Source organism: Hoplias malabaricus, chromosome 18 (assembly GCF_029633855.1).
Source record: "Hoplias malabaricus isolate fHopMal1 chromosome 18, fHopMal1.hap1, whole genome shotgun sequence".
NCBI lineage: Eukaryota > Metazoa > Chordata > Actinopteri > Characiformes > Erythrinidae > Hoplias > Hoplias malabaricus.
The window spans coordinates 9,911,480-9,936,370 of record NC_089817.1 but is presented as its reverse complement, the minus strand read 5'-3'; the positions used below and the strand labels follow the sequence as shown (position 1 = coordinate 9,936,370).

General features: G+C 38.2%; 1 protein-coding gene across 3 annotated transcripts in view; it reads left to right on the top strand.

Moving 5' to 3' along the window:
• The window catches only part of nrg1 (neuregulin 1), a 60,159-nt gene extending 35,485 nt beyond the window's left edge, over positions 1-24,674 (top strand). Inside the window, exons 4-10 of one of the 3 annotated variants that reach the window (XM_066651432.1) lie at positions 9,484-9,622; positions 14,225-14,283; positions 18,415-18,517; positions 18,654-18,786; positions 19,083-19,210; positions 19,988-20,182; positions 21,579-24,674. In XM_066651432.1, coding sequence (XP_066507529.1) covers positions 9,484-9,622; positions 14,225-14,283; positions 18,415-18,517; positions 18,654-18,786; positions 19,083-19,210; positions 19,988-20,182; positions 21,579-22,212 — 1,391 coding nt within the window. In that variant the 3' untranslated portion in view covers positions 22,213-24,674. Of the gene's footprint in view, positions 1-9,483; positions 9,623-13,538; positions 13,607-14,224; positions 14,284-18,414; positions 18,518-18,653; positions 18,787-19,079; positions 19,211-19,987; positions 20,183-21,578 lie in introns of all 3 variants that reach the window. The other 2 variants (XM_066651431.1, XM_066651433.1) reach the window with 2 other exon arrangements.
• Positions 24,675-24,891: the final 217 nt, after the last annotated feature.

Here is a 24,891-nt window from a genome sequence, read left to right as displayed (position 1 = left end):
TTTTTATGCTGCTTTCAGTTTAGACTAATGCCTTGAGTATTTAAAATGTACATTACTCCAGAAAGAGGGATGACACTTTCAGTAAACATTCAGGTCACTGTGTATGTCCAATGGTGTTTATACCACAGAAAGCAAATTTTATTTTCAGTTGCTGTGTCATTCCCAGATAATGTTCTTAATATATCCTGCTGCATTATCCCTCAGATTACGTTGATCTGCTGCATTCATTCCATCCTTTGAACACAATTTCTGTTCACGCTTTCTTATAGCATATATGCACCTCCTGGGTCTCAGTACAGATCCTATATATACTTCAGGATCCGATCTTTGGCTTGAGCCATGTGGTGGAAATGTTGTTTGGAGGCTCTTGCTCCCTGCTGACTGCTAAGCTCCATTAAAGTGATGCTACTGGTGCAGCTCAGCCCACGCACACAGTGATTTTATCTCTATTGTTCGGAAGTCTTTCATCGGCTAATCCGTGCTTGGTGTCACACTTTCTACATTTTTCTTCTGGATTCTTTAGAGTTGAGCATTAAATATGTGTTTAACAGTGTTTCTCACTGTTCTGTGTTAAGTAATGAATCCTTAAAAAATGGACCTAATGCGTCTTTGACGGCTTGTTACTAATGATGATTGTGATAGTCCCTTAACTCTTTAAACTATAAGCTAATTATCCACTTTCACTTTGAAGACTATTGTTTAGTACCTACCATGAATTAGTGAGTAACTAGCTGATTTTTAGCCATTGAGAACCAGGATGATTAGATGGGGTGAGAATGGTGCTAAAATTTTCAGGAAGTTGTTTGCAGCTGTTTTAAGTTTTGATTAGAATCAGCAGGATAATCCAGCTCTGTGTGTTAGACGGTAAACCCAGTTTTATGACTGTGAATAAACATCATAATGGTCTTTTTGTGAATAATTTGTGCATTTTGCTTATTTTTTGTAACTAGTCTAGGAAAGAATGTATTTGTGGGCAGAGCATGGACAAACCAATTGTGTACATTCACCCAGCAACAACAGACCATCGTAATGTGGGATGTTATCTAAGTTTAGCAGCATTGTCTCTGAATGTCTGCTGGTTACACCGTTTGCCCCCTAGAAAACAGAAGAGCTGTCAGTCAGTGGGTGTTAATGAGTGGGGAAAAGAGCAAATCCTGTTGAGCATAAGCTTTTAGATCTAGCCGCGTGCCACTTTAATCTGTAAGGTGAACAACAGTCCAGGATTTTTGGGGTTTCTCCTCAGGCTAAGCTGTCTGAAGCTATCCCGGGCCGTGGGTTGAGTCTGTGAATGTGAGGCAGTGTCGGAGGCAGATAACCAGGGTGTGTGTCTTTCTCCCTTACCTGATCGGGTTAGAGCCTTTCAGCCGCATCCCTCAGAGACATGCTCTCCGTACCTCAGAGCAGCTGCCTCACAGCGATTTCCCACAATCCTCTCGACTTGGCCTCATAGGCACAGGGGATTGGAACGCTGCAGAGGCTGTGACTCGAGTGGCAGACAGAGATATAGAGAGAGCCAGACTAAAGTGACAGCATGGATTTTCATTTGGAGTGCATTAGTGATTTTCTCGGTAATGGATATTCTCCTTTTGTCTGTGCAACTACTTTGATTTATTTGTGCTGCAAATTTGCCCACTCACACCAGTAAACCCAGGAATATTTTAAGGCTAATCAATACATATGAAAGAGTTTGCATCTCAGTGCCACAAATTGTATTTAACAGATGTTCAAAGACTTCTTTTTTTGCTGCTTTGTGTAATGACAGAACACTTACTGCTACACTGATGTGTTATTTACCACAAGGCTATAATTATACAGTTGACTGCAATGCAGGTTTATCCAGCTGTTCTTACAAATGAATCCATCAGTCTACAGGCTTTATGCTCATTTATAGTAACTAAAACACTGAGTGTGTTAATGAAATAAATGGTTAACCTAAGCTCAGGTGATAAGTATTTTGCCGATGTCTCACCATGAAATGACACACGTGAGCAGTATGGAGCCTGCATCTCAGTTTCACAGATGAATATGGTATAATTACCTTGTACATACCCACTAGGCTAGCTTCTAATATTATTTATAACTATAATTATATACAACATGGATGGATTATAATATAGTTAATGTCCCATGTTAATTGCATTTGTTTGTTTAGAAGCCATGTTTTTTCAAACTGGCGCTCTTTTGGACATATTGGTGCATTTCGCTATGACAATCTGAAAAAACAGATCACTGAGGATGCCAGAGGTTTTATATTAATCTACACAGTCCTCAGCATTCTCAGCTAGACTCAAGACTGGAATGTTTGCATTTGAAAACGATTAAAAGATTGAATCTCAGTAGTGCTAATATGGCGCAATGTTAAACGTATGTTTCTAAATGTTTTACATTTTAAACCGGATTTTGTGTTATGAAGGCTTAGATTACTTTGGTTAAACTGCAGTTCCCAAACTACTTGCTTAATGGTATAAATATTAATATTTATATGGGACCATTCTCAAAAGGTCCTCTTACAAAACTTGTGAAAAAAATGTGGTTATTTAATAGACTTTTATTAAGTCTTTAAGTCTAAAAAGTATTTTTTATTCAAATATTAGCTGATAATTGTTGACTTGGACCACAGACATTTCAACATCTGAGGCTTGTGCCTTCACTTAAATCTTCCTTTGACTGAGGAGCAGGAGAGTGCTGGAGTCTTGCTGAAGGCAGAATCATGGAGGACAGTCTGATTCATCACTAATGACACAGCAGATTATTGGCTAAGTGCTACCCAGTATTCCAAAGCATCAAAAATCAGTGGAATCAGTGCTTTAAATACATTTGGGTTGAAAATGAACTACTTTTTTATTATTATTATTTATTTATTTATTTATTTTGTGACCATGACAGCCTACTCAGCCTGCAAACTCAACGCCAACTTGGACTGAGTAGTTTTGTATGTGAACTTGGTTTCTTTTATGTAGGCGCATCACTCTGAGCAAATCAAGCAGATACTGAATTTCTTTGGCATCTTGGAAACAAAAGCACTTCCCTGCCACAAGCTGTCTCAAGGTCCCCACAGTGGTCCGGTGTTATGCTGTGTGTGCACCGTGACCATGGCACAGCAGAGAGTAGTTATCAGTTTATATGAGTGTCCTGATTAAAACAGATGCTTCCTTCACCAACTTGCTTCTGGTTGTAACCTGTAGCCTGCAGTATGCCCTGTCAGGATGTAGGATCAAACATGCCTTCCCTCTGCCTGCTCCAATGAGCATGTAATTGGGGTTAGAGCACTCCAGGGCAGAGCCTCTATCCCTCTGGTACAAAATCATGTGCTTTTTGCACATTTCAGTGCTTCGTGTAGGCTGACTCTTTAAAAAAAATCTCTATATAAAGATTGTGCTACTAAATTCAGGCTATTTACTTTAGTAAGTACTTATGAAGTTGTAGGGTTTTTTGACCATGGACACTCTGACCTTTCCATGGCTACGCAGCATCACTGCGTTGTCCACTGTGTGTCCTTGCAGATTTCTGTTATATCCAGCATTGTCTTTATCAGCATGTTGTGCTATGTTAGCTCTTAGGCTTCCCACAGGCATCAGTGATCCTTGGATGCCCATGACCCTTTCATCCTTGTCCTTCCCTGGACCACCCCAGGAAAGTGGCTTCATCACGTTGTGGCTGAGTTGTGTAAGGCTTTAAAGAAATGCCCGTAATGCTAATTTAGCCAGGTAGGTAGCCTTAGTTAAATCTTTCCGAGTCATTGTGCTATTTTTGGCATGAGACTTTGGGAGAAAAAAGAAAATGTAAATGAAGTCTGGAATAGTTTTAGATAGTTTTAGCATAATCAGAGGACAGCCCTGTGGGTGTTTATTGTTCCTGTTTTAGGAGGATCAAAAGTTGCAGTTGGCTTCCCTTGCTACATTACCTAATACAAGCCAGCGCAGCATTTATACTGTGAGCTTATAAGAGCAAATTACTGAAATTGAGGATGTAGCCTCCAGATCTTTCAGCTCCACAGGAAGTTATTCTCTTATTTGGCTTTGAAAACAAACCTGCCTTTCCGCTACTGAGTGCCCACTCATTCCATAGCCTGCAGTCTTACGTGTGGTTCTTGACATGTGCTTGCAGTTGCTTTAGAGCTGAGTGCAGCACACCTTTCACACCTAGAGGCTGCTCTGGAATGAGTCTCCATAGTTTCACACACAGACAGATGCTGTGGCCACTTCCAGCAGGCTCTGGCTGAGAATGTGTGAAATTAATCATCTAATGCCCCTGGCTTGCTGTGTTAGTGATGGCTGGTGTTTAGAGAAGTTTCGACATCTGATTGACATCCAGCGGCTCCACACAGTAGGCTTTAAAACAGAGCAGAAACCCAGAAGGAAGAGCGATATGATCTACAAAAATATTTTGTGATTAATTGACTAACTTTTGTGCTATTTCTTCCTTGGTTTCTCTTGCTTTGGCTCCGATGTCACAGAATGCCCAGTCTGTGCAACATTACAGTTTTTTCTTCTATGGAGCAATGGAATATTTGAAGCCATAATGCCCCCTGCATTTCCTGTCTTCCTCTAGTGCCTTCCTAATATTAATAAGTGTCATAAGACGAAATAGTCCCAAAAGAAAGCTTATTCTTTACCCTTATTTTAGCAACATGCATTCATTTCTATAAAAATAATGTAGACAGGAAAGCATGGCAGTTGCTAGCTTCTGCACTGATATAATACAATCAGAGTCATGTTTTTCTGCAATGCACCATTTCTGGTTGCTTTATTTGGGGCATCTGATTTAAACAAGACTTCATCATTTATACTTGCAGTTTTCCTCTCTCTGAAACCTATAAAGTAGCATATGATATAAAATGTTTGTGACCTTGATTTGTTGTGATGTAGATCCAATAAATCTAGGACGCTGACAACTTCCGTATTAAAGCAGTATTTTGGTGTGAGAGATTTGCAAGGGTTTGCCAAATCATTTCACCAGGTCCATGAGTTAAGCTGTATTTAGTGGAAGCTGATGCAGTCATCACTTCTGTCTGCATCCTGCCAAAGCTTTATATAAAGTACCTTTGCAGTGTCAGTCCTTTCATCAATATTTTTAATTTGCCTTGAGTCATCAGTAAAACTTACAGGATATGTTGGTGCAGACTGTCAGTCCGATACAGGGAGCACTAATGTATTAAAGTGTAATGATTCAGTATGACATCTGGAGAACTTTTCACTAGATCTTTATCTCAGAGACAGCAGAAACCCAACTGTAAGGGGAAATGAATAAAAATCAATCAATATTACGTGGATGTTTGTGAATTGAATATTAATATGTGCTATAAGATTGTTGCCTCAAGCTAAAAAAGAAAATTTAATATGGATTAGTTTTGGCCAAACGTACGTGTAGTTGTACATAGGGTGAATTAATGATAATTAAATAACAGTGCTGATTAATTTCTTGATGGATTTAATACAATAGTGTCCAGTGCTGCTTAATAGATACGACCAGTGATATTTAGATTACTGTAGATGCTTTATTTTCAAATTTTAAAGTACGTTTCAATACATTTTTTTAAATACTTTTTGTATTTTTAAATACATCAGCTTATGTTTTTGTAAATATTATTATTTTTTTGGGTCCAAGTATCAGGGGACAGGGGTTTTAACAGCATTTTTTGTTCTATTTCTCAGATGAAAATTGATGGTCAGCCCAAACCCTGAGGTCTACAGATTGATACTTGATTAACATGTCGTAGTCACTTACACTACATGCTCAGCCCCATTGGCCTGATGGTGGCGCTATAGCAAAGTGAAAAGCTTTGAAGTCCGTATCTTATATGTTCAATTTAATTAAGGATCAACTGCTAGGAGTTGGAGTATGTGTTCTACCTAATCTTGACCTAATGGTGTTGTCTTTGTAACAGTTGGCCCCATGACTTGGACTGAATGCACTACCAAGTTTTGCCTCTGTTAGGCTAAAGATAGTCTGGTTGTTTAGTGATGGATTTCTGTCGTCTGCCGCAGCAGTGGCTTTGCCCTTGAGTGCTCTCAGACCAGGCTGTGTTCACACGAGCAGAACGCTGCAGGAAGTTGCTGGCCTAGCAAATGCAGGATAGGAGGAGGAGGAGGAAGCCAAAGACTGTTGGCACTGCACCCTCATAGACTGTTGGCTCTTGGGTTTCTTTCCACCAGCAAAAAAAATGAAATGGACCCAAATCGATTGAGCTAACCAGCAGCCTCCATCTAGAACCTGAAAAAGAAGTGTGGAGCTCAGCTCTACTGCATTGAAACCCAAAACCTGCCTCAAATTTAGCCTGTGCCTGCCTCCCACAGACATCACTGATCTCAGAGCATAAATTAAATACTTGCTTGACTCAATGTTGCTTGTATTGTTGCTGCATTCTTAAAATATACAGAAAGGATGTGTGCATAGTGCAGTGGGTGTGTTGTGATACCACATGTAGTCATCCAAGACATTAAATAACTGCAATAAAAATTCAGGCAATGTGCACTTACTCAGGTGAAAATGTTTTTACCTTCTGCTTTACTAGCTGTCAGATTCATATTGACAACATTTACAAAGAATCCAATGACGGTTAAAGAGTTGAATTAGATTTTTCACCTTTCTTCTTTTGAGCCATCATTCATATGTAGCAGTGGCATCTTCAAAGAAGGCAGTTGTGCTTTGACCGCATTGAGACACATTCATACGTGAGCTGAATAGTTTGGATGCTCTGTGTTTCACCTTGAAAAGACTTCACATCCCCTGCTGTTATGGTGGCAGTGTGACTTTGTTTAAGTGTCGGGCAGTTGAGAGACAAGTTGCCAAAAGCATAGCGTGAACTGAATAGTCTTTGTTTAAGACTTTTTTAGCTTGTCACTCCATCTAGAATCACAGAGCTGTTTGTAAGCCATCTCATTGTAGGCTCTTTTTGTGCGGTTGTGATTTGGCCATATGCTAATCTATTTTAAGTCTTTATTTTTTGTCTCTGGAGCCATAGAAAGCTTTGACTGATGATCTGTGACCGCTTCTGATCTCTGATCCAGTAGGTTTAATGGGAGAGAAACACAATAATTAGGTTACAGAGACAAAAGCAATCTGTTGCACTGTCAATTATTCAACTAAACGTTGATTGTCTAGCAAAACAGCACTGTGGACTGTAGAGATTGAATTGCATTTGGATGAATGGCCATGTCTATCCCACCTCAGCTGTTACCTGATGGGATGGGGTCCCTGACCCATGATTTCACTGCAGCATTTCAGTAGTATTCTCTAAGCTAACCTAATTGTCTTTCATGGCGTTATGAATTCCGGTCACTCTACTCAAAGGTGGGTGGAATGAACGGGGAAACATAAGTCACAAAATATGATTTCATATTTATTTAGCTTCACATATATCAAATACTGAAAATGCTGTATTTCATGTAATACATCAGTCAAACTGGACTACCTGTGTGACATTACCCCTACAGCTACTCCTCTGTATTGGTTTTTAATGACATATATGATTGGTCTGTGTTCTTCAAGCACAGATCAGTCAAAAAGCATATTGTGGTGTTACTTTGATAGTATTTTTCTAAAGAGTTACTCTATATGAAAATCAGTAAAACAGTTAATGTATTTTGCTGTGAAATCTAGAAGCTTATATTAACTCTTAAAGAAACACTATGTAGTATTTTTACCTTAAAATGACAGTTTCAATATCATTGTGATGCTCCACTGACCTATAAATAGAGAAAAAGGAGAATAGAGCCTCTGTCTTCGCTACTCCAGGCCCAGCACTGCAGAAACAGCACTATATAACTTTTGGAGGGGGTTAGGAAACTGACCCCTCACCTTATATTTCAGGATAGTGCTGTAAAAATGAATTAAACTATGCAGCTGTATAGGTGCAAAAATACCTAGTGTTCTTTTAACATTTTACAGTAAGTTCCTGTAAAAATTAAATAGATTCCTGTTAAATCAAGTTCATAATTCCCTGCAATATCAGTAAGTGAAGCGAGAAGGATTATTTCAGTTCTGTGTAGAACACTGAATTCCAGGTCACGCATGTTTCATAACTGAAAAATAGAAGATAGGGCTGTAGGGTACTTGACGTTGTAAACCAGGCTGTAAATGATGTGATCATAATGTCAGAGACTGTTACTTATGGGCATCAATGTTCTCACTCCCAGATCCTGTTGGAATGAATCCCATCTTAAAAACAGTGCTCAATCGATCAATTACTATGTGCACTCACCCAGCTAATGATCAAGTGGGTGGATTCTGCATCTGTTCATGGCTGTGGCGTGTCATTTTCTAGTCTGTAATCACATCTGCTTCGAGAGAGAACATTTATGTGCATGTGTACCATCACAGGAAGTGGGCTTGTTAATCAAACGCCAGACTTCCAGCACTACTGCTCCATGCATAAATATTAGTTTTTTTGAGGGGATGCAGTGCAAACTCATTTTCAAGGGATGGTCACTGTGACGTTTTAGCTTGCGCTCAGCTGCACTGGCGCCAGGTGTGACGTGTTGTGTGAGGTAGAGAGCCGGAGGCCGAATGAGATTGTTTAAAAATGTTGACGAGCACTGAGTTTGCACTCTGGCGAGGGCAGGTAGCAGTGAGGAAGGCGGCGTGCACTGGGCAATTGATCGTAATTGAACAGCAGTTGGCAGTAAAGACATGCGGCTGTACATGTCCAGGCATTACGGAAACATCACAGGTAGTGTCACGGGTCTTATTTTCTTTCATTTAGTTTAGATTTTCTCTTGGTTCATTTGAGTTGACATGCTTTAGTGGAAAGTTAACTAACGAATAAGTTATGTCTGCTATGGTTGGGTAGTTTTAAATGCAATCCGAGGTACCTTCTAGAAACTCAAAACTAATTTCAGATGATTTCAACTGATTATTTTAGTATACCACTGTTTGTATTTATTGCAGTTTATGTGCATGGTGTACAGTTTTTAGCATCTTTCCTTACAGCCTTAAAGTGCATCTAGGTTTCATAGTTATTTGCTTCTCATCTTTGCATAAATAGCTAATGCATTATTCCAGGCAGTGGTGTTTGGGATTCAAGGTGAACAGCATGCATTGATTCTGGCTGCATCAATAAACCAAAGCACCTTGTCAGTGTGGCGTGTGCCATCTCATATTTCTCTAATATTCTGCTAGTATTTAGCAACATTGAAGGACACTGGGATCAAACGCAGTGGATATCAGTTCTGCAGTGTCGCTGCAGAGGAGACAGCGGGTCTGGTGTAGACAGCATTGGCCTCCGTTTCCCACAATTCTTAAACTACAGGCCAAGGACTGGCCTTAGCTTACCCTTGTACCGAGTTTAACAGTGGGCAAACGAGCTAAGCTCCAAAAATTCTTTTTAAAACAGATTGCAAAATAAAATCTGCATTTGTGAGTTTGTGAAACCTTTTCTTAAGCTGCTTTTGCATGTATATTTTTTAAAAAGCACTGTCCAGATCAATTTTAATTGAAGTGTGATTTCCTTCATCCTTCACTCTCCCCTTTCTTATCCCTCAGCTGCCACCAGCACCACACCCTCAGCTAAAACGTCCAGTCACGTGACCCCCTGCAGCGAGAAGGAGAAAGCCTACTGCGTGAACGGAGGAGAGTGCTACACTCTAGAGGTCAAGCCCAACTCCACAAAACACCTCTGCAGGTAGGACGTTACACTCCGCACTTCATATCCTCTCATAAACATATACTCAATATACAAGTGTTATGGTTGCTACTGAATTATTCATAGTAGTTAAATGGAGGTTTAATAGCCTACAATAATGAGCTTAGTGTTGAGGAGTTTAAGGATATTACAAATAGCAGATTAGATCACTGAAGCTATGACATAAGACACCTTATTTTGATTCTTACTTTAGCCCATCACGATTTTTCAATATTTATATCATTACCCTGTATGATTCTAGTAATAAATCTTTTTGTGAAATCTAATGTCATTGAGCTCTTTCAAAGCTCTACATGTAATATTAGATCCACTGAAGCTATGGGGAATTGTAGATTCCAGTAGCACCAAAGGCATTGTTTGCAAGTGGAAATCACACTGAAGTGTTTGGAGCCCAGCTGCTTGTCTGTTAATTTCCCTTTTTTTTTTTTTTTAAACAAAAGCACAACACTTCCTTTTAACAAAAGCACAACGCTAAGCTGGAGAGAAGATCACAGTGGTAGAAATGTAGCATGCTGTATTTGGAAGACATGAGACTGTCAAAAACAAATTGAAAGCACTGCAGTAAAATTAAAGCTGTTAGAATGAGGACGTAATGAAGGGAGATGAACAGGTGCAGCCTCTTTTCATTTGCAGTGGTGCTCAACTCCTGCTGCAGCTTAAGTTAGAAAAAAATATAAGCGTAAAGCCACAGCAGGTTAGGCCTTCTGAACACCAGACTGTTGGTGATAACTATTTGTTAAGAGTCAATGATGAGTACTTAATCTGCTATACAAGTGAACCTGTAAAAAGCATTATTAGTTTGTGCACACTGGAGCTGAAATATTCCTTCAGATTATCTGATTAAAATATGATTTTTTCCTGTGTTGAAGATGATGGTTCGAGAGACTGATTTTCCAGCCTTTCACACATTCCGCTTCATCAGTAATCTGCAGAAGCGTGGATCCATTAGCATCATTAAAGAAAAGCTCTGATGGCTGCAGCCCTGTACAGCACCTCTATTGACATTGCCAAGGAGACAATTTGGCTCAGGGCCATCCAATACATAAGAAGGACTTTTAGCGTCCACAGAGAGATTGAGTTTCATCTTAAATACTTCAGTGACTAAGCAGAAAACCACTGCTGCTGTCTGTGCTTTAATTTCGCAAGCACTGCAGGACACTACCAGCCTGGAGAAATGTGCTTGCTCTGTCATTCAGTCCTGGGGTGGGTTATGTGAAGATACATTATTGTTATCATTATATGTGACAGCACAGCGTGTATATTATGGGTGCTGTACCAGCGTGTTTTTGTGTAAAACAGGAGTATGTATTATATTACATACAAAGAAACTATTTCCAATGACTTTACTGAATGTAGATCTAGAATTGTTTCCTACAACGTACATCAAAAGACAGAGACTTATTTACCATTGTGTAAAATTACCTTTCTTTTTAAAGACACTTTTTAATTGCTTAGGGATAAAAAAAGAACAGGATAATAATTTTGCCCATTCCTGCTTGATATAATCTGTAGCTGCTCAGTGGTCCTTGTTCACAGAACCATGGACGTTCTGGGAAAACCCATCCCTTGGATGGCAGCATGCATGTCCAAAATCCCAGTATACAAAATAATCATCCTAAACACTGAGTCAATTCTATGTAGTCCAAGAATGTAAATAACACTTCAAGAGTAAGTGTCATATAAATAAAATAAATGAGAGATTCTTGATTTTACATATATTACATAAAATATTCCAATGTTTCTGGGGGTTGTACTGTATATTTATACTAACAAGCATGCATCAAGTACCAACTGTCAGGTGATAGGCTGGAAAATGAAAAATGAATTAATAACGTATGGATTATTAACACACAAAATCATTTGTAATTAGGGGCTGCACGATTATAGGCAAGAATCATCATTGAATTATGCTTTTTTTTCAGTGATATATGTTGCAATATTTTTAATAAAATAAACACCATGTGTCCAACATTGGAGTAAGCCTCTGATAGAAAAGTATATAAATTAAGCTGTATACAGTTATGTAACCAAAAAGCAAGTGAAGTCATAGGCCATTAGCACTGCAGCGCTTCAAAACAGTTGGTTTTCACAGTCTGACAGGCTCTATCTTTCCTCTCAGTTTTTCTGTTGGCTTTTCTCAGTGTTTCCTGTACTACTCCCGTCCTCTTCCACTTGTCAGACAGTAGAAGAGTCTGCAGGTTCTGTTTGATAATGAGACAAAAAAATGACAGGGATATGCAGATAATCGTCACGACAACCCTTTACACACTGTGACATCTTTTGCACATTGATTTTTTAAATTTTTTTTAAATTATGATACCCCAATTTCTACTTGGTCTGTTGACATTAAACATGGCATTGAAAGCTTGAACTTCCCACAGAAGTTGACAGAAATTATTCACGTGATGTGAATATTGTGCATGCGCTTATTGTGATGGCGATGCTGAAAAGATGTTGTGCAGCACTATTTGTAATACATACTGTTTATTGCAGAAATGTATTATGACGTATCATTAATACATCTGACGTTTTTGCCATATTGCCCACGTATATTGTTCTTTCTGTCTCTCTCCATGTACGTTTACAAGGCAGGCAGGCTGGCTGCATCTCCAGGGAACAGAGAGAGACAGAGAGCTAGAGTATCCCCTTAGTCTGGAACATGTCTGGAGATGAACCTTGGCACAGGATAGGTAGAGAAAGGCACACCTCTTTTAACCTGTGTGTGTCTCACACACAGCACCTTGTAGCATAATCATAAGAAATTCCAAGAGGTGTCTCTTTCAGTCTTTAAGGTTCATGTCATATATACGGTCCAGTTCCATACAGCCTCAACGCTGAATAAAAGTCACTCAGCTCTATTCTCTCAGCTCTGAACATTTGTATTCTCTTTCTGCGGAACAACTCAGCTGTCCCAAATGTTATAACCCTGTAAGAGCCACAGCTGTAAATGCTCGGAGGTCATGGCCGTCACGCCACTAGATCCACTTCTTATGAGCTTTAGGAAGCGCCTTCCTCCGTCATCAGAAAGCAGATGGCATGCTGAAAGCTCTGGATCAGAACAAGGCACTCTTAGCCCCATCATTTCTTCTTTAATACCCACTAGAAACTTTAAAGAAGACCACAGACCTGGTACTACAATTGTTTCCATGAAAGCAGCCATGTCCAGATCTTTGGGCTTTCAGACCACATACAAAAATGTCCCCTTTATAAATATGGTAACACATTATTTGAACAAGTAGTGCCCATGCCAACCAAATTAAGTCCGTTTCTAGTTGAACATAAAAAGACACAGAGAAAATCCAAAAAGAATCCTAGAAGTGTCTGTGGAAAGCACATTTCTCAAAGGGAGCAAATATAATAGTGTCTTTTGATACATTGCTTAATGATGAGAAATAATTTTCTCATTATAAAAGAGAATTTTTCATGGACCTTGTGAGGTTTTCTGAGTCTGTGTGCAATTGATTGGTGTAAAGAAATGTATGCCTTGACTATTAAAAACAAGGTTTCTATGGTTTTAAAAAAATATATACAAAAGTTTGTTTTTATATACACTAATATTTTTAGGTTATGTTCTTATTTAAAATATCGAACAATTCGTCCATTAAAATGTTTTTAGTCTTCTTATGTTATTACTCAGAAAATCCCTTCTTGAAACCCTTATTTTAAAGAATATATTATAAATAACTCCTGTATTGAATAGTATAGCAAAGACAGAATGTTAATGATCAACATTAATGTCATAATTGACTGTCACCACAAGAAACACAAGATAAACTCTGGATGTAATTGTTGTATTATGTTGTGCTGTTAAATGTTTTTGTGTTGTGATGTTTTGTGTTCAGTTTGAGTTTGTGTCCTGTGCTCATCCCTCTATCACCCCTTACCCCTTCCTCAGGTGTCTCCCAGGATTTTCAGGAAATCGCTGTCAAAACACAGAGCCTGTGAGAGTCATAAACCCAAAACGTATGTGCAGTCACTGAACATCCCCCAAGCGCATGCTGCATTGCTGGTGTTTCCGCTTCCTCCCTCTTCCCCCGCTCGTTTCCTTAATCACAGTCTCCCTAGGTCCAAACTCTCCAGGCTTATACATCTGTCCCTCCATTAGACGTGGACAGGTGTGGAAATGTGTGGCACAAGGCTTTTCAAGCCACTAATCACTGCTTTTGTTACACTAAAAAAAAAAGACAAAAATTTGATAGCTCTCCAAAATCTGGAATGATGTCATTGGATTCAGAACAGTTGAGGTTTGCACCATTTTGTCCGCATGGTGATGACACTGCATTCTGATTTGTTTAATTGAGTGTTTTTGTTATGGGTAAATGGGTGGGGGTCAGTTGCCTGGAATTGCTTGAAAATTAATCTTATCCCATGAGGTTGTTACTTTGGGACTGTGATTTCGGTACCAGCAGGAAGGAGTGTGATTTAACAAACATTATTAATGTTTGTGAGACGTTTCGCAGACAACACCAGAGATGCTCGTGGGCACAGGGGAAAACTTGCGGGTATCAACTCACTTCCTCTCTCTCTCTCCCTCTCTCTCTCACTCTCTCTCTTCTCTCTGTGACTTTTTTTCCCTCTCAGGTGCCCAAATGACTTTACTGGTGAACGCTGCCAAACCTACGTAACGCCCAGCTTCTACAGTACGTCTATTTCCGTTTCCTGTCTGTGCTTGGATTGAAGCATGCTCAATCAGTGCGGCTTCCTGTTACTTTTTGTTTTCCTTGTAGGCAGATCAGGGAGCTTCTTGTGCTGTTTTTGGGGTTCTGTTCTGCATCTTTTACCTTGCCTATTCCTCGCATGTTAAACTATTTTTTATCCTAGTTTCTCTTAAATGGGATAATTGAAGTTATGCAATAGCATCATTTTGGGAGTAGGACCACGCCTCAACTCCTCCCCTCAGCCCTATATATACCCTACAAACTCACATCATTTCCGGCTTCATATGCATTCAAAAGCCACCCTGAACTTCTCCCCAAAAACATCCGAGTCCACCTCTGCGATTCAGCCTTTATGGGCATGGTCTGTACTAGCAAAACCTGGATAAACACATAGTTTGGACACAGATTTAACCAAATGCACTCTATCAATTTTTATTTAAAATATTTTTTAAGGTCATCTGAACTGATTATATTGCATTCTTTTTGTATTTTGTGGGCTTTAAAGCTACATGGTAGCCAAACTCACTTATATTAATACCAGTACCAGCTTGACCAGAGCACACTGTGGTCTTGTGTGAACTGATTTTTTTTTTTTACTAAATCAGGCTTCATTTACCAAAATCAAATAAATTTCAGTTGATAGTACTTCTGACATATTAAAAGAGCCTTTGTCTTTGGCCTATAAGAAGCAAAATTGTTGTGCTGACTAGTAATTCTAGATACCATGAGCCTGAACAGATCCTTTTAAACTGTCATCCTTATTAAGTAGTAGGATTCAGATACAGGACCTCCGTACCCCATGCAATCCAGAACATATAAAGCACAGATGTGTAGGGGAGGTGACAAAGTTCAATTAAAGCATCACAAGGTGCTCTCTGATTATTTCTTCTCTGCTCCACTTTCTTAAGGCCTTCTTTTGTGCTCAGGTGCAACTTCTGGAGGTGGCTTGAAGCCATCATCAATTTTAACCACCAGGGTTTTTGTACTGAGCACTGTACCTATGGTAATTTGTAATCTGGGTTATATTTATGTTATGTCTGACTTTTAAAAAGCCAGAGCTTAGGTTTGCCTGATCTTTTCCCCTCTGAGAATGCAATAGAGGTCATGGAGGACCTGCAGAGCCTCTGCTGCATTAGCATGTCAGCAGAGCTTTATTTACCATGCATTCGTCTGCAAGGACAGGTCATTTTCACCAACTCTTAATGCTATTAATTCATTTTAATGTATTAGCTCCATGCCTTTGACTGAATCACTGTCAGAAGCCCACTGGCCTGAAGTCCGAATAGCAACAACATTTTAAATAGCTTTATATAGTGGTATATATATTTATATAGCTTTAAATAGTTTTATAGTGGTATAATATTAAACTTAGTATTCTTAAGGGAATTAGTTTAAAATAAAAGCTAATTAATAGAAAACCAATAAAACCAGTAAAATGCTAAGAAGCCGAGTCTTTCTCTGTGGTATTCTTATCATTTAATGCAAGTTTAATGGATTTTGCTGGTATCAAATTTTTCATATCTGTTCAGGCCCAAATTACATGCACAGTTTGACCTTATTTACTGGCCCTCTGTGAGTCAGATATGAAAGAACATAGAATAAATTGTCCTTAATACATTTTTTGGGGGTTGATATTTGATATGGGTTTGTTAAGGAAAAAAACTTCATACATTTTCCCAGAAGCTTTATTTAAAAACTGCGTGAAAAGGTATGACATAGTATTAAATTGATTTGGTTCCGTTCAGTAACAGAACATTTATGATTACAAACAGTATAGAAGGACAGTGTATTTTAAATCACTTGCTGTGTGGTCTGTGGTGACGTCTACTTACATATTAACATTTTTGGTGAGCATGGCTCTAGGCAGGAAAAGCTTTTGGCATAAAAGAGGTGTCAGCTCACTCACAAGTCCAAAATGGTATAGCTAAGTGAAAGATGCATGGCCCTAACAGCATGTTTATCAGAAACACATGTGGTGGTGTTGCCAGCTGAATATCACAGGTTCTGCTTGTGTTTTTAAATAAGAGGGTCAGTCTGTCTCATAATGCAAGCACAGTAATGTTTGCATGTGCATGCTATTGTGTTGTAACCATAATGCTAGGCAGCCATGAAATGCATTCCGAATTAAAGCAATACTTGATCATTTATGTGTGTCGAAATGTATTGCCATTACCTTCTATGAAGAAAGATACTCGTGTATGGTTTGTAGTTGCATACACAGTAGTGCTTTGCAGTGACATTGTCATAAAATGTTTGCTTAGTTTGCCAATGTAGACTACTACATTATCACTCAAACGTCCAACCAACTGTACTTTCTTTCTTTTTGTCATCTTTTCTGCCTCGGCAGAACATCATGGGATTGAATTTATGGGTATGAATTGTTCCTTCCTCCTAGTTTGCAGACTTTTGTAGGTCTAGTAGCTTGAGCCTTTTTCCTTCAACTCTAGCCAGTTTCCTTTTGCTAATGAAGGGATCATACAGCCATAACAGACAATGTGAAGTCAGTCCACACCACTTTATGGAGTCATGGTCCAGTTGTTCAGTGAATGAGGCCAATCTCTCTGGAACTTTCCATTGTTTTAAAGCTTAAATGCTGTATCACAGCTTAGCGCATCTGTCTGTATGACAGTGAAGGATGTACTCAATTATTCATGTGGACCTCTGACATGTTCCATTCTGGGCACACATTCACTCACACACATACACACACACACTAGCACACTTAGACCTATACACTAGCCTTGCAGTAGTAACTGGATTATGGTGTATGTGCAGATCCCTTCAGCCTTTGCTTTGCTCTCCCCTACTGCATCCTTCTATCCTGTAGCATGCTGCGCCAGATATACTGATCACCTTCTGTCCTCCCCCCTCTACATTTCGTCTATCAGTTCATGTTTCTTCAACCCCGATAGTTGGGTTTTTTATTAATTTTGTCTTCTCTTTCCTTTTGTCTTCCCTTTTTTTTACTCCATGTCTTTTATGTTTGTCTTTACATTGTGTAGACATGTGTTGTGTGCCTATTTAAGAGAATGTGATCTTTAAACTGAACTAGGGCTGTCACGATAATTTGATTCAACTTGATTATTCTATTAAAAACTTACTTGGCTGTTTTCAGTACGACTTATATATCCATTTTTGTTTCTTGAAATGTTGTGTTATTAGGGTTAGATTTATTATTTAGTATTTATATTTGTATTGTTTGATATTGAAGAATCGTCTATTTGATTACTAATAAAATCCATAGTGACAGCCCTAAATTAATTTAAGATATTTTAACAGATATTAAAATACCATGGCAACAGCAGTTGCTCACAGGACATGCAATACTTTTTTACATGGAGTACTTCCCATTTCTGGTACTTCATGCCACTGACACTACTTAAATCCAACAATATTTTATCAATAACTGTACATGTGTACATCAATCAAATCATTTTACTCAAGGCCCTGTGACCAAGTGCTGCTGCTCTTTCAGGCCCATTCCTTAAAGTCTCTGGTATGTGCAAGACTGAAGCATGTGCAAGCCACACTAATTTGGCCTGTAAATGTTGAAGCCTTTATCTACAGCCCATGTGGTTTTGCAGATGTTAAAAAGTATTGTACATACTGGAGGCTCAACTGAATACAGTACCTAAATGTTCTAATCTTAATAATGTAACAAAATAACCTAAATGCATGTATTAATAGTGTGTATAAATGGTATGTCCCCAGTAGTGGTAATTCATGGACTGGTCTGAATGCATTGTAAAGGATGCATTTGCAATCATTTGTGTGGACGTGATTTTGAAACGGACCCTGAATTAACAGCGTGTTGTGTTCCCTCCCTACTGCGCAAAAAAAAAAAAAACCTCTGCATCCTATGATCAATATGCATCAAGATCCATCTCTGTTTCCCAGTAACAGAAAATACCTCCTTTTTAATAATACAAAAACTGTTTGACTGGAAATGTTCTATAAATTGTCCTGTTTATTTTTGAGGATTTGTGCAAATGAAATTAATAAATCAAATATATCCAAATATCATTTGCACAAATAGTCAAGGGTGAACATGATGTCCTGTTGCTGAAAAATTGTGGTCATGAGTTATAAATAATGTTTCATCTTCTTTTCCAGAAGCTGAGGAGCTGTATCAGAAACGTGTATTAACAATAACAGGCATCTGCATTGCTCTCCTAGTCGTTGGCATAATGTGTGTGGTGGCCTACTGTAAAACAAAGTAATTACTTATTGTATTTCTTGTTTTATTTCTTCCTTTGTTGTCATAGAATGTTTGGAGGTTTATTAACCAAACCGAATAATGAAAGATTCATACTGAGATGTGGCATTAATCAGCTGTCTATTTGCATGTGCAGGAAGCAGTGGAAAAAGCTGCGCGATCGCTTGAGGCAGAGATTACGAGAGCGTAATACCATGGCCAGCATGGCCAACGGCCCACTGTTCCCCCAAAACCACCTCCCACCACCTGACAACCTGCAGCTCGTTAATGTAAGTGACTGCTGATTAATGGAAAGCAGAGCTTGATTTTAATCTAGTCAGCAAAGCTCTAAAAATGAATATGTTTGCTGTTTCCTGAAGGGAGAACACATTGAGGTTAAATAACCAAATGAAAAGTCTCTTAATTTAACATAATAAAATATTAAGAAATATATATTTTTTTCTTGAAGTGACTCACGAAATGTAGGTTTTAACCAGCATGTGTAATACAGTTTTAAGAGAGTCTATGTACTCAGCAAGTGCATTCCTGTGTTTTAAGCTCTATTGGTTGCTTGTGATTTCAGCAGTACACCCTGAAAAATATGGACCCCACTCATCATGTGATTGAGAAGGAAACAGAAACATCATTTTCAGCAAGCCAGTACACATCGTCCACTCAACCATCTACTGCAATCACACACACTTCCAGCCAGTGGTACATTATTTCTCTCTTTTCAGCTATAGCTTCACCATGGTCAGAATTTCTCGGCCAGAGTCATTTGATAAGCACTGTAAAATATTGTTTATTACTACAGCTTTAGCATAGTTCAGCAAGCAGCAATCAAATGTTTCTCTGCAGTTTCACAAGTCTGTGCTGTCGGAATTCATCACTGTTTTACTAAGCATCACTCCCAGGATTAAAGTAGCTTTCTTTCTGCCAACCTACACGTCTTTGCCTTACTAACATCATCATCAAAGACTCCCTTTACGTTAGCCGATTAGCTACATCTGCTTGCTTCACTGAAAATAATGCTTAACAAATGCAGAATGATGAGCTTGGCAACACCCCATTTGTGGTTGTGAAGAAATTCTTAAGGATTGTGGTTCCTCGTATGCTTCACATGTTGAAAATCACAAAAGCATACTGTAAAGAATGCAGCAGTTTGATAGAGGATGTCATAAGGAATAAGGTAACTGAGTTCTTGGAGGAGGAATATGAGTGCATGAATGACTTTAGTGGAGATGAACTGCAGTTTTGGGGATATTCTTCATAGCTAACACAGCAAATTTAATAATATCTAGTAGAAGGAGCTAGGGTAAGCATTACTATGAGTGTTTAACCTGTTTGCCTTTTGTCTTTGACCAAAAATAAAATGTTTTACATTTTTATTACATTTAATAATAAATAATACTTTAAGTCTTTAAGCTAAATAAAAAAGTAATTGAGCCTTGGTTGACTCTCTGAACGTTCTGCTTACATGTTATGATGCAGCTGGAGCAATGGAAAGATGGAGAGAGTTGCGTCAGATAGTCGCGCTGCCCTGGTATCAGTCCAGAACAGCCGGAATATCACTCCCTCTCATCGTGGACGTCTGAATGCCACCGGTGGTGCAAGAGAACTTGGTGTCAACTTGAAAAGCTCGAGAGAAACCGTGGACTCCTACAAAGACTCTCCATACAGTGACAGGTACAGTCACCCACTATTAACAGGATGTGTTTTGATTGCCATTAAACAATAAAAATACATTCTACAATGGCAAATATTAGTAATATCTCAAAGTAAGATATTTATTTATATTCCAAATTTTGCATCATACAGTCCAAATAACGCATACTAAGCTGCAAAAATATACCCTTTTGACTACATTATGGTTGTGATGTCAAACCTTAAATCACAGTAAATGTATCCTTTGTTGGGTCAACGGAAGACATAAACATTTATTTTGGGACATACAAATTGTGCAAATATAGGCTCATTAACAATTTCCAGGGGTTACTGATATCAAACATCTTCACCCAGTATCAAACATTTTCACCCAGTGTTCAAGTGGGTTTCCTCCGGGTGCTCCGGTTTACTCCCACAGTCCAAAAACATACATTGGTAGGTGGATTGGTGACTCAAAAGTGTCCATAGGTCTAAGTGAATGTGTGAGTGTGTGTCGCCCTGTGAAGGACTGGCGCCCCCTCCAGGGTGTGTCCCTGCCTTGCACCCAAGGACCAACCGTGACCCTGATTTGGAGAAGCAGTTACAGACAATGAAAGAATCTGACTTCAATTTCTGCCTGTAACAAAATGATTTAAATTTGCAATTTTAAATGTATATTTTCAGCACTTAAGATGTGATCACAGATGTTTACTTCATTCCCAAAACTTATGACACTGTGCAAAATGAAAATAAAAACAGAATGCTATAAACACACAGGGTACATTATTGTACATGGCACGTCTGTGAAGGCACTGTTAATGCTTATGTATAAAGAATTTGGAGCAATACGCTGCCATACGGACAACATCTTTTTGATTGAAGGCCTTGTTTATTTTAGCCAGATAGTGCCAATCCAATTTCAGCACGGATTACAACAGCATTGTCCTGTAGTAGAAGAGTCCTAATACTAAACTAATTCAAACCCACTGAAAATAATTTGGCGCATTATTAAAGGAAAACTTCTGAAAATGGCGAGCAGCTGAAAGCCTATATCAAGCAAGAATAGGACATTTAAAGTCTCAAAACTGCAGCAATCTGTCTCCTCAGTTCCCAAACGTTTACAGGGTGTTGTTAAAAGGAGAGGTAATTCACAGTAGTAAATATGCCCCTGTCCCAACTTTCTTTGAAACAGGTTGTAGCCATCATATTCATAATGGACATAAAATATTTGTTTCAACATTTGAAATGATCTTTGCACAATTTTCAGATAAATATAGGGTTTAAGTTATTAATACATCATTGCATTCTGTTTTTATTTTCATTTTGGACAGCCGTTTTTGGGATTTGGGTTTGTAGTATATATATATATACTATATATATATATATATATATAATAATATATATATGTTTGTTTGTGTGTGTGCTCTCATTATGTAAGGTATGTTTCGACCATGACAACCCCAACGCGTCTGTCGCCTGTGAAACCGCTCACCCCGGCAACGCCCTCTTCTCCTCCCTCCGAGATGTCAGCACCACTCTCCAGCCTAGCAACCTCTGTCCCTTCCATGGCGACCAGCCCTTTGGGTGAGGAGGACCGCCCTCTGCTGTTCCTTCGCGAGAAGACAGAAAAGGACCATAACCGGTCCCAACAGCTCCGTAACTCTGCCCACTATAACCATGGACTGGAGACCCCCAGCCCTCCACCCAGCCCATTGCACATCATTGAGGATGAGCAGTATGAGAGCACACACCAGTGTAACACTACACCTGTTGCTGAGCCTGCATCTGACCCTCACAGCCCTGCAGCCAGCCTTGGTTCTAAAAGAACAAAACAGGCCGCTGGAGATAGCTCTGAGGTCGGCAGTCTGGAGAGCGAGACAGAAGAGGAACGAGCAAGTGAGGACACGCCCTTCCTCAACACACAGGACCCTGGGGCCACAGGTACAGGGCCACTCAGCCTGGACATTTCGGACAACAGCAGGACTAACCCCGCCCTGCACCTCTCCCCCCAAGACCACCTGCAGACCAGAATAGCCAGTGTAATGGCAAACCAAAATCCTATTGCTGTGTAAAGGTGAACATACCCACCAATGCTTAGAAAAAGAATAAGAAGAAAAATACATGAGATACTAAAAAACATAGAGTCAACACTAAACCTTTATTTTCTATAAATTAAGTATTTAAGGGAACAAGTAAAATAACTATAACTTTTATTTTAGTGATGTAGTGAAACAAAGTCTTTTATAAATGAAAGCGTGTATAAAATGTGTTTGCATCATGAAAGAAAGTGCCATTCAATATGTAGCACTGGTCACAGTATTTCAATGACAGAGGAAAATATCATTGGTGCCTTTAATTTTAGCATGTAAACTAAAGTAATCTGCATTGTGACAATGGGCCATATATTTATGACTTTCAGACAGAACGGACATTTCCTGGATCTGTGTCGATAGAAAAGATCTGAAGGCATAATATTGATACTTGTGAGCAGTTTAGCAATTATATTACTCAGTGTAATTCAGTGTAGTTATTATAATTTATTATTATAATTTTGATCACAGAATCCTTTCAAATTAATATGTAATAGCAAATGTATTCATCATTTTATTTGATGGTATAATATAAATACATTTAAAATATTAATAATATAATCTATAATATCGACATTATCATAGATCATTTGTAAAAGTGTGAAATCATTTCATATATGTACAAAGCAAAATTTGAAGTCACCTTCAGGAAAAAAAAAGTCAAGCAGACTAAAATATCCAGGTTAGGTTTAAATCATTTGTTTGTGATTGTTTTAGAGACTGTGTGAATAACTGAATATATGGCTCACTATGTCAGTAACACATCCGTTGGCTTCACAAGTAATGCATTGTGGGGAAAGTATAGCACCAACCTATGATCTGGACTACACATTGTACAATAAATGTCATTATACTTGTTTTAACTTTAAAAATTTGAGTTATATCAAACTCCTTATTTTAGACCCATTTAGATTGTTACATTAACTCCAAAGTGTTCCTTTGTGTGGTGTTTGTTATTTGTTTCTAGGCAATGCAAATAACTACTTGTTTAATGGGTTCCAGTGATTTTTTTATTTATGAAACAGTTGTGAGACAAAGAAATCACACTGGAGCAAATACAGCTGTGTATCAGTGGTGCTTGGCAAAAAATGACCTATTGTTTTTCCTGTGATAGAAAGCACTCAAAATACACATATTGTAAATATTTAGCATGTTCAATTTTCCAGAAACATTTCTGGTGAAGGAAACAGGAAAAGAGTGATGCTCGTGCACCTCTTATTTTTCCGTATGATTTTAAAGGAAATTGTCCATTAAACATGTCTTTAAGTTTGCATTGCCTTATCCAGACCTTTGTGTATCTGTTCAGATGATGAAAGACTTGTCACGGTCAGTATTTTGTTACATTCAGAGGTTACATTTGGGACTAAGGCAAAAGATACAGAATGATTGCTTATTAATTTCAGCAAAATAACAAAGAAAAATGCCATTGGATTCAGAAAATAAACCTTTAACCGTGTATGTAGCTTGCCAATGACAAGTCTTAACAGCTTTTCGCTAAGTTATTAGCTCTGTGGTGCAAAGGTTTTCTTCCTCACATAATCAAAAACTCACACCTGTCATAAAAAGTGTGGCCCATTGATGTTTTGCATTTTATAATATTTATTTTGTCTATTATTTATTTATTTATTTATTTATTATTTTGGCCTCTTACAAGATATCTTCTGAAATCTATATTTTATAGTGTCAAATACAGATATTTAAATATACTGAAAACATCAATACAGACAAGATTTACTAAATTTATTTCACTTTTTCACCATTCCATTATTTTCCTGTTGTTTTGTGTGAGGCCTACTCTATTATACAGCAGAAATAAATTTGCAACTGATGAATGTCTTGCGTGTACAGTTATATCATGATAAGCTGCTAAAGCCTTACATATATTAGCCAATGGGATCCATTTTGAAAATACCCCATGATGCATTGCTTTTAAACCAAGGAGTGTCTTTCAACCTGTAAATATTTGTCAGAAACTCCTCTTTGATTCAAATAAGAATATTAAGGCAAGGTTTGTGTTTCTTTTCATCTACTTCAAGCTCAGTAATGGTTTCTTTTGCAACATTAACAGTAGCCAATTACATGCAAAATCACGGTTTTAAAAAGAAGGAAAAACAGATTCTTTTCCTAACATTAATATTCAGTCACTGCGACCCTCAAATGTATTAAGTAGCAAAGATGATGATAATAGTTCATTCTTACTGGCCCTCTGTGTGCAGCTAGGACTACAGTTCAACACTATAGAAAGAGAGAGGGAAGAAAAGACATAAAGGAAGATAAATAAAAAATAAACCACAGTTCCAGTAACTGCATGTTCCCAGTGGCACATGCAGGCATGTATTGTACAAACTGCATGATCAGAGTTGTCAGTCTGGTCACTCATCCTCTTAGTTAAAACTCCCTTTTTATCTTTAAAATACCATCTGTTTAATTTACTTTTATCTGCAATGCTATTCTTAATATAATTCTTGTTTAAAACAAAAACAAAAAGCATTTTTTACTCCTGTTAATTTGCCAGTTTATAGAAGTTAATTTTCTCATAACAGCAACAATGTGAAATTTTTATACAGTATAATAAAAGACTTCTTCAACCATTATTTATATTATAATTTTCAGAGTAAATGAAAAATTGCTTGGATTTTTAGCTATTCTTATTTCTTCTAA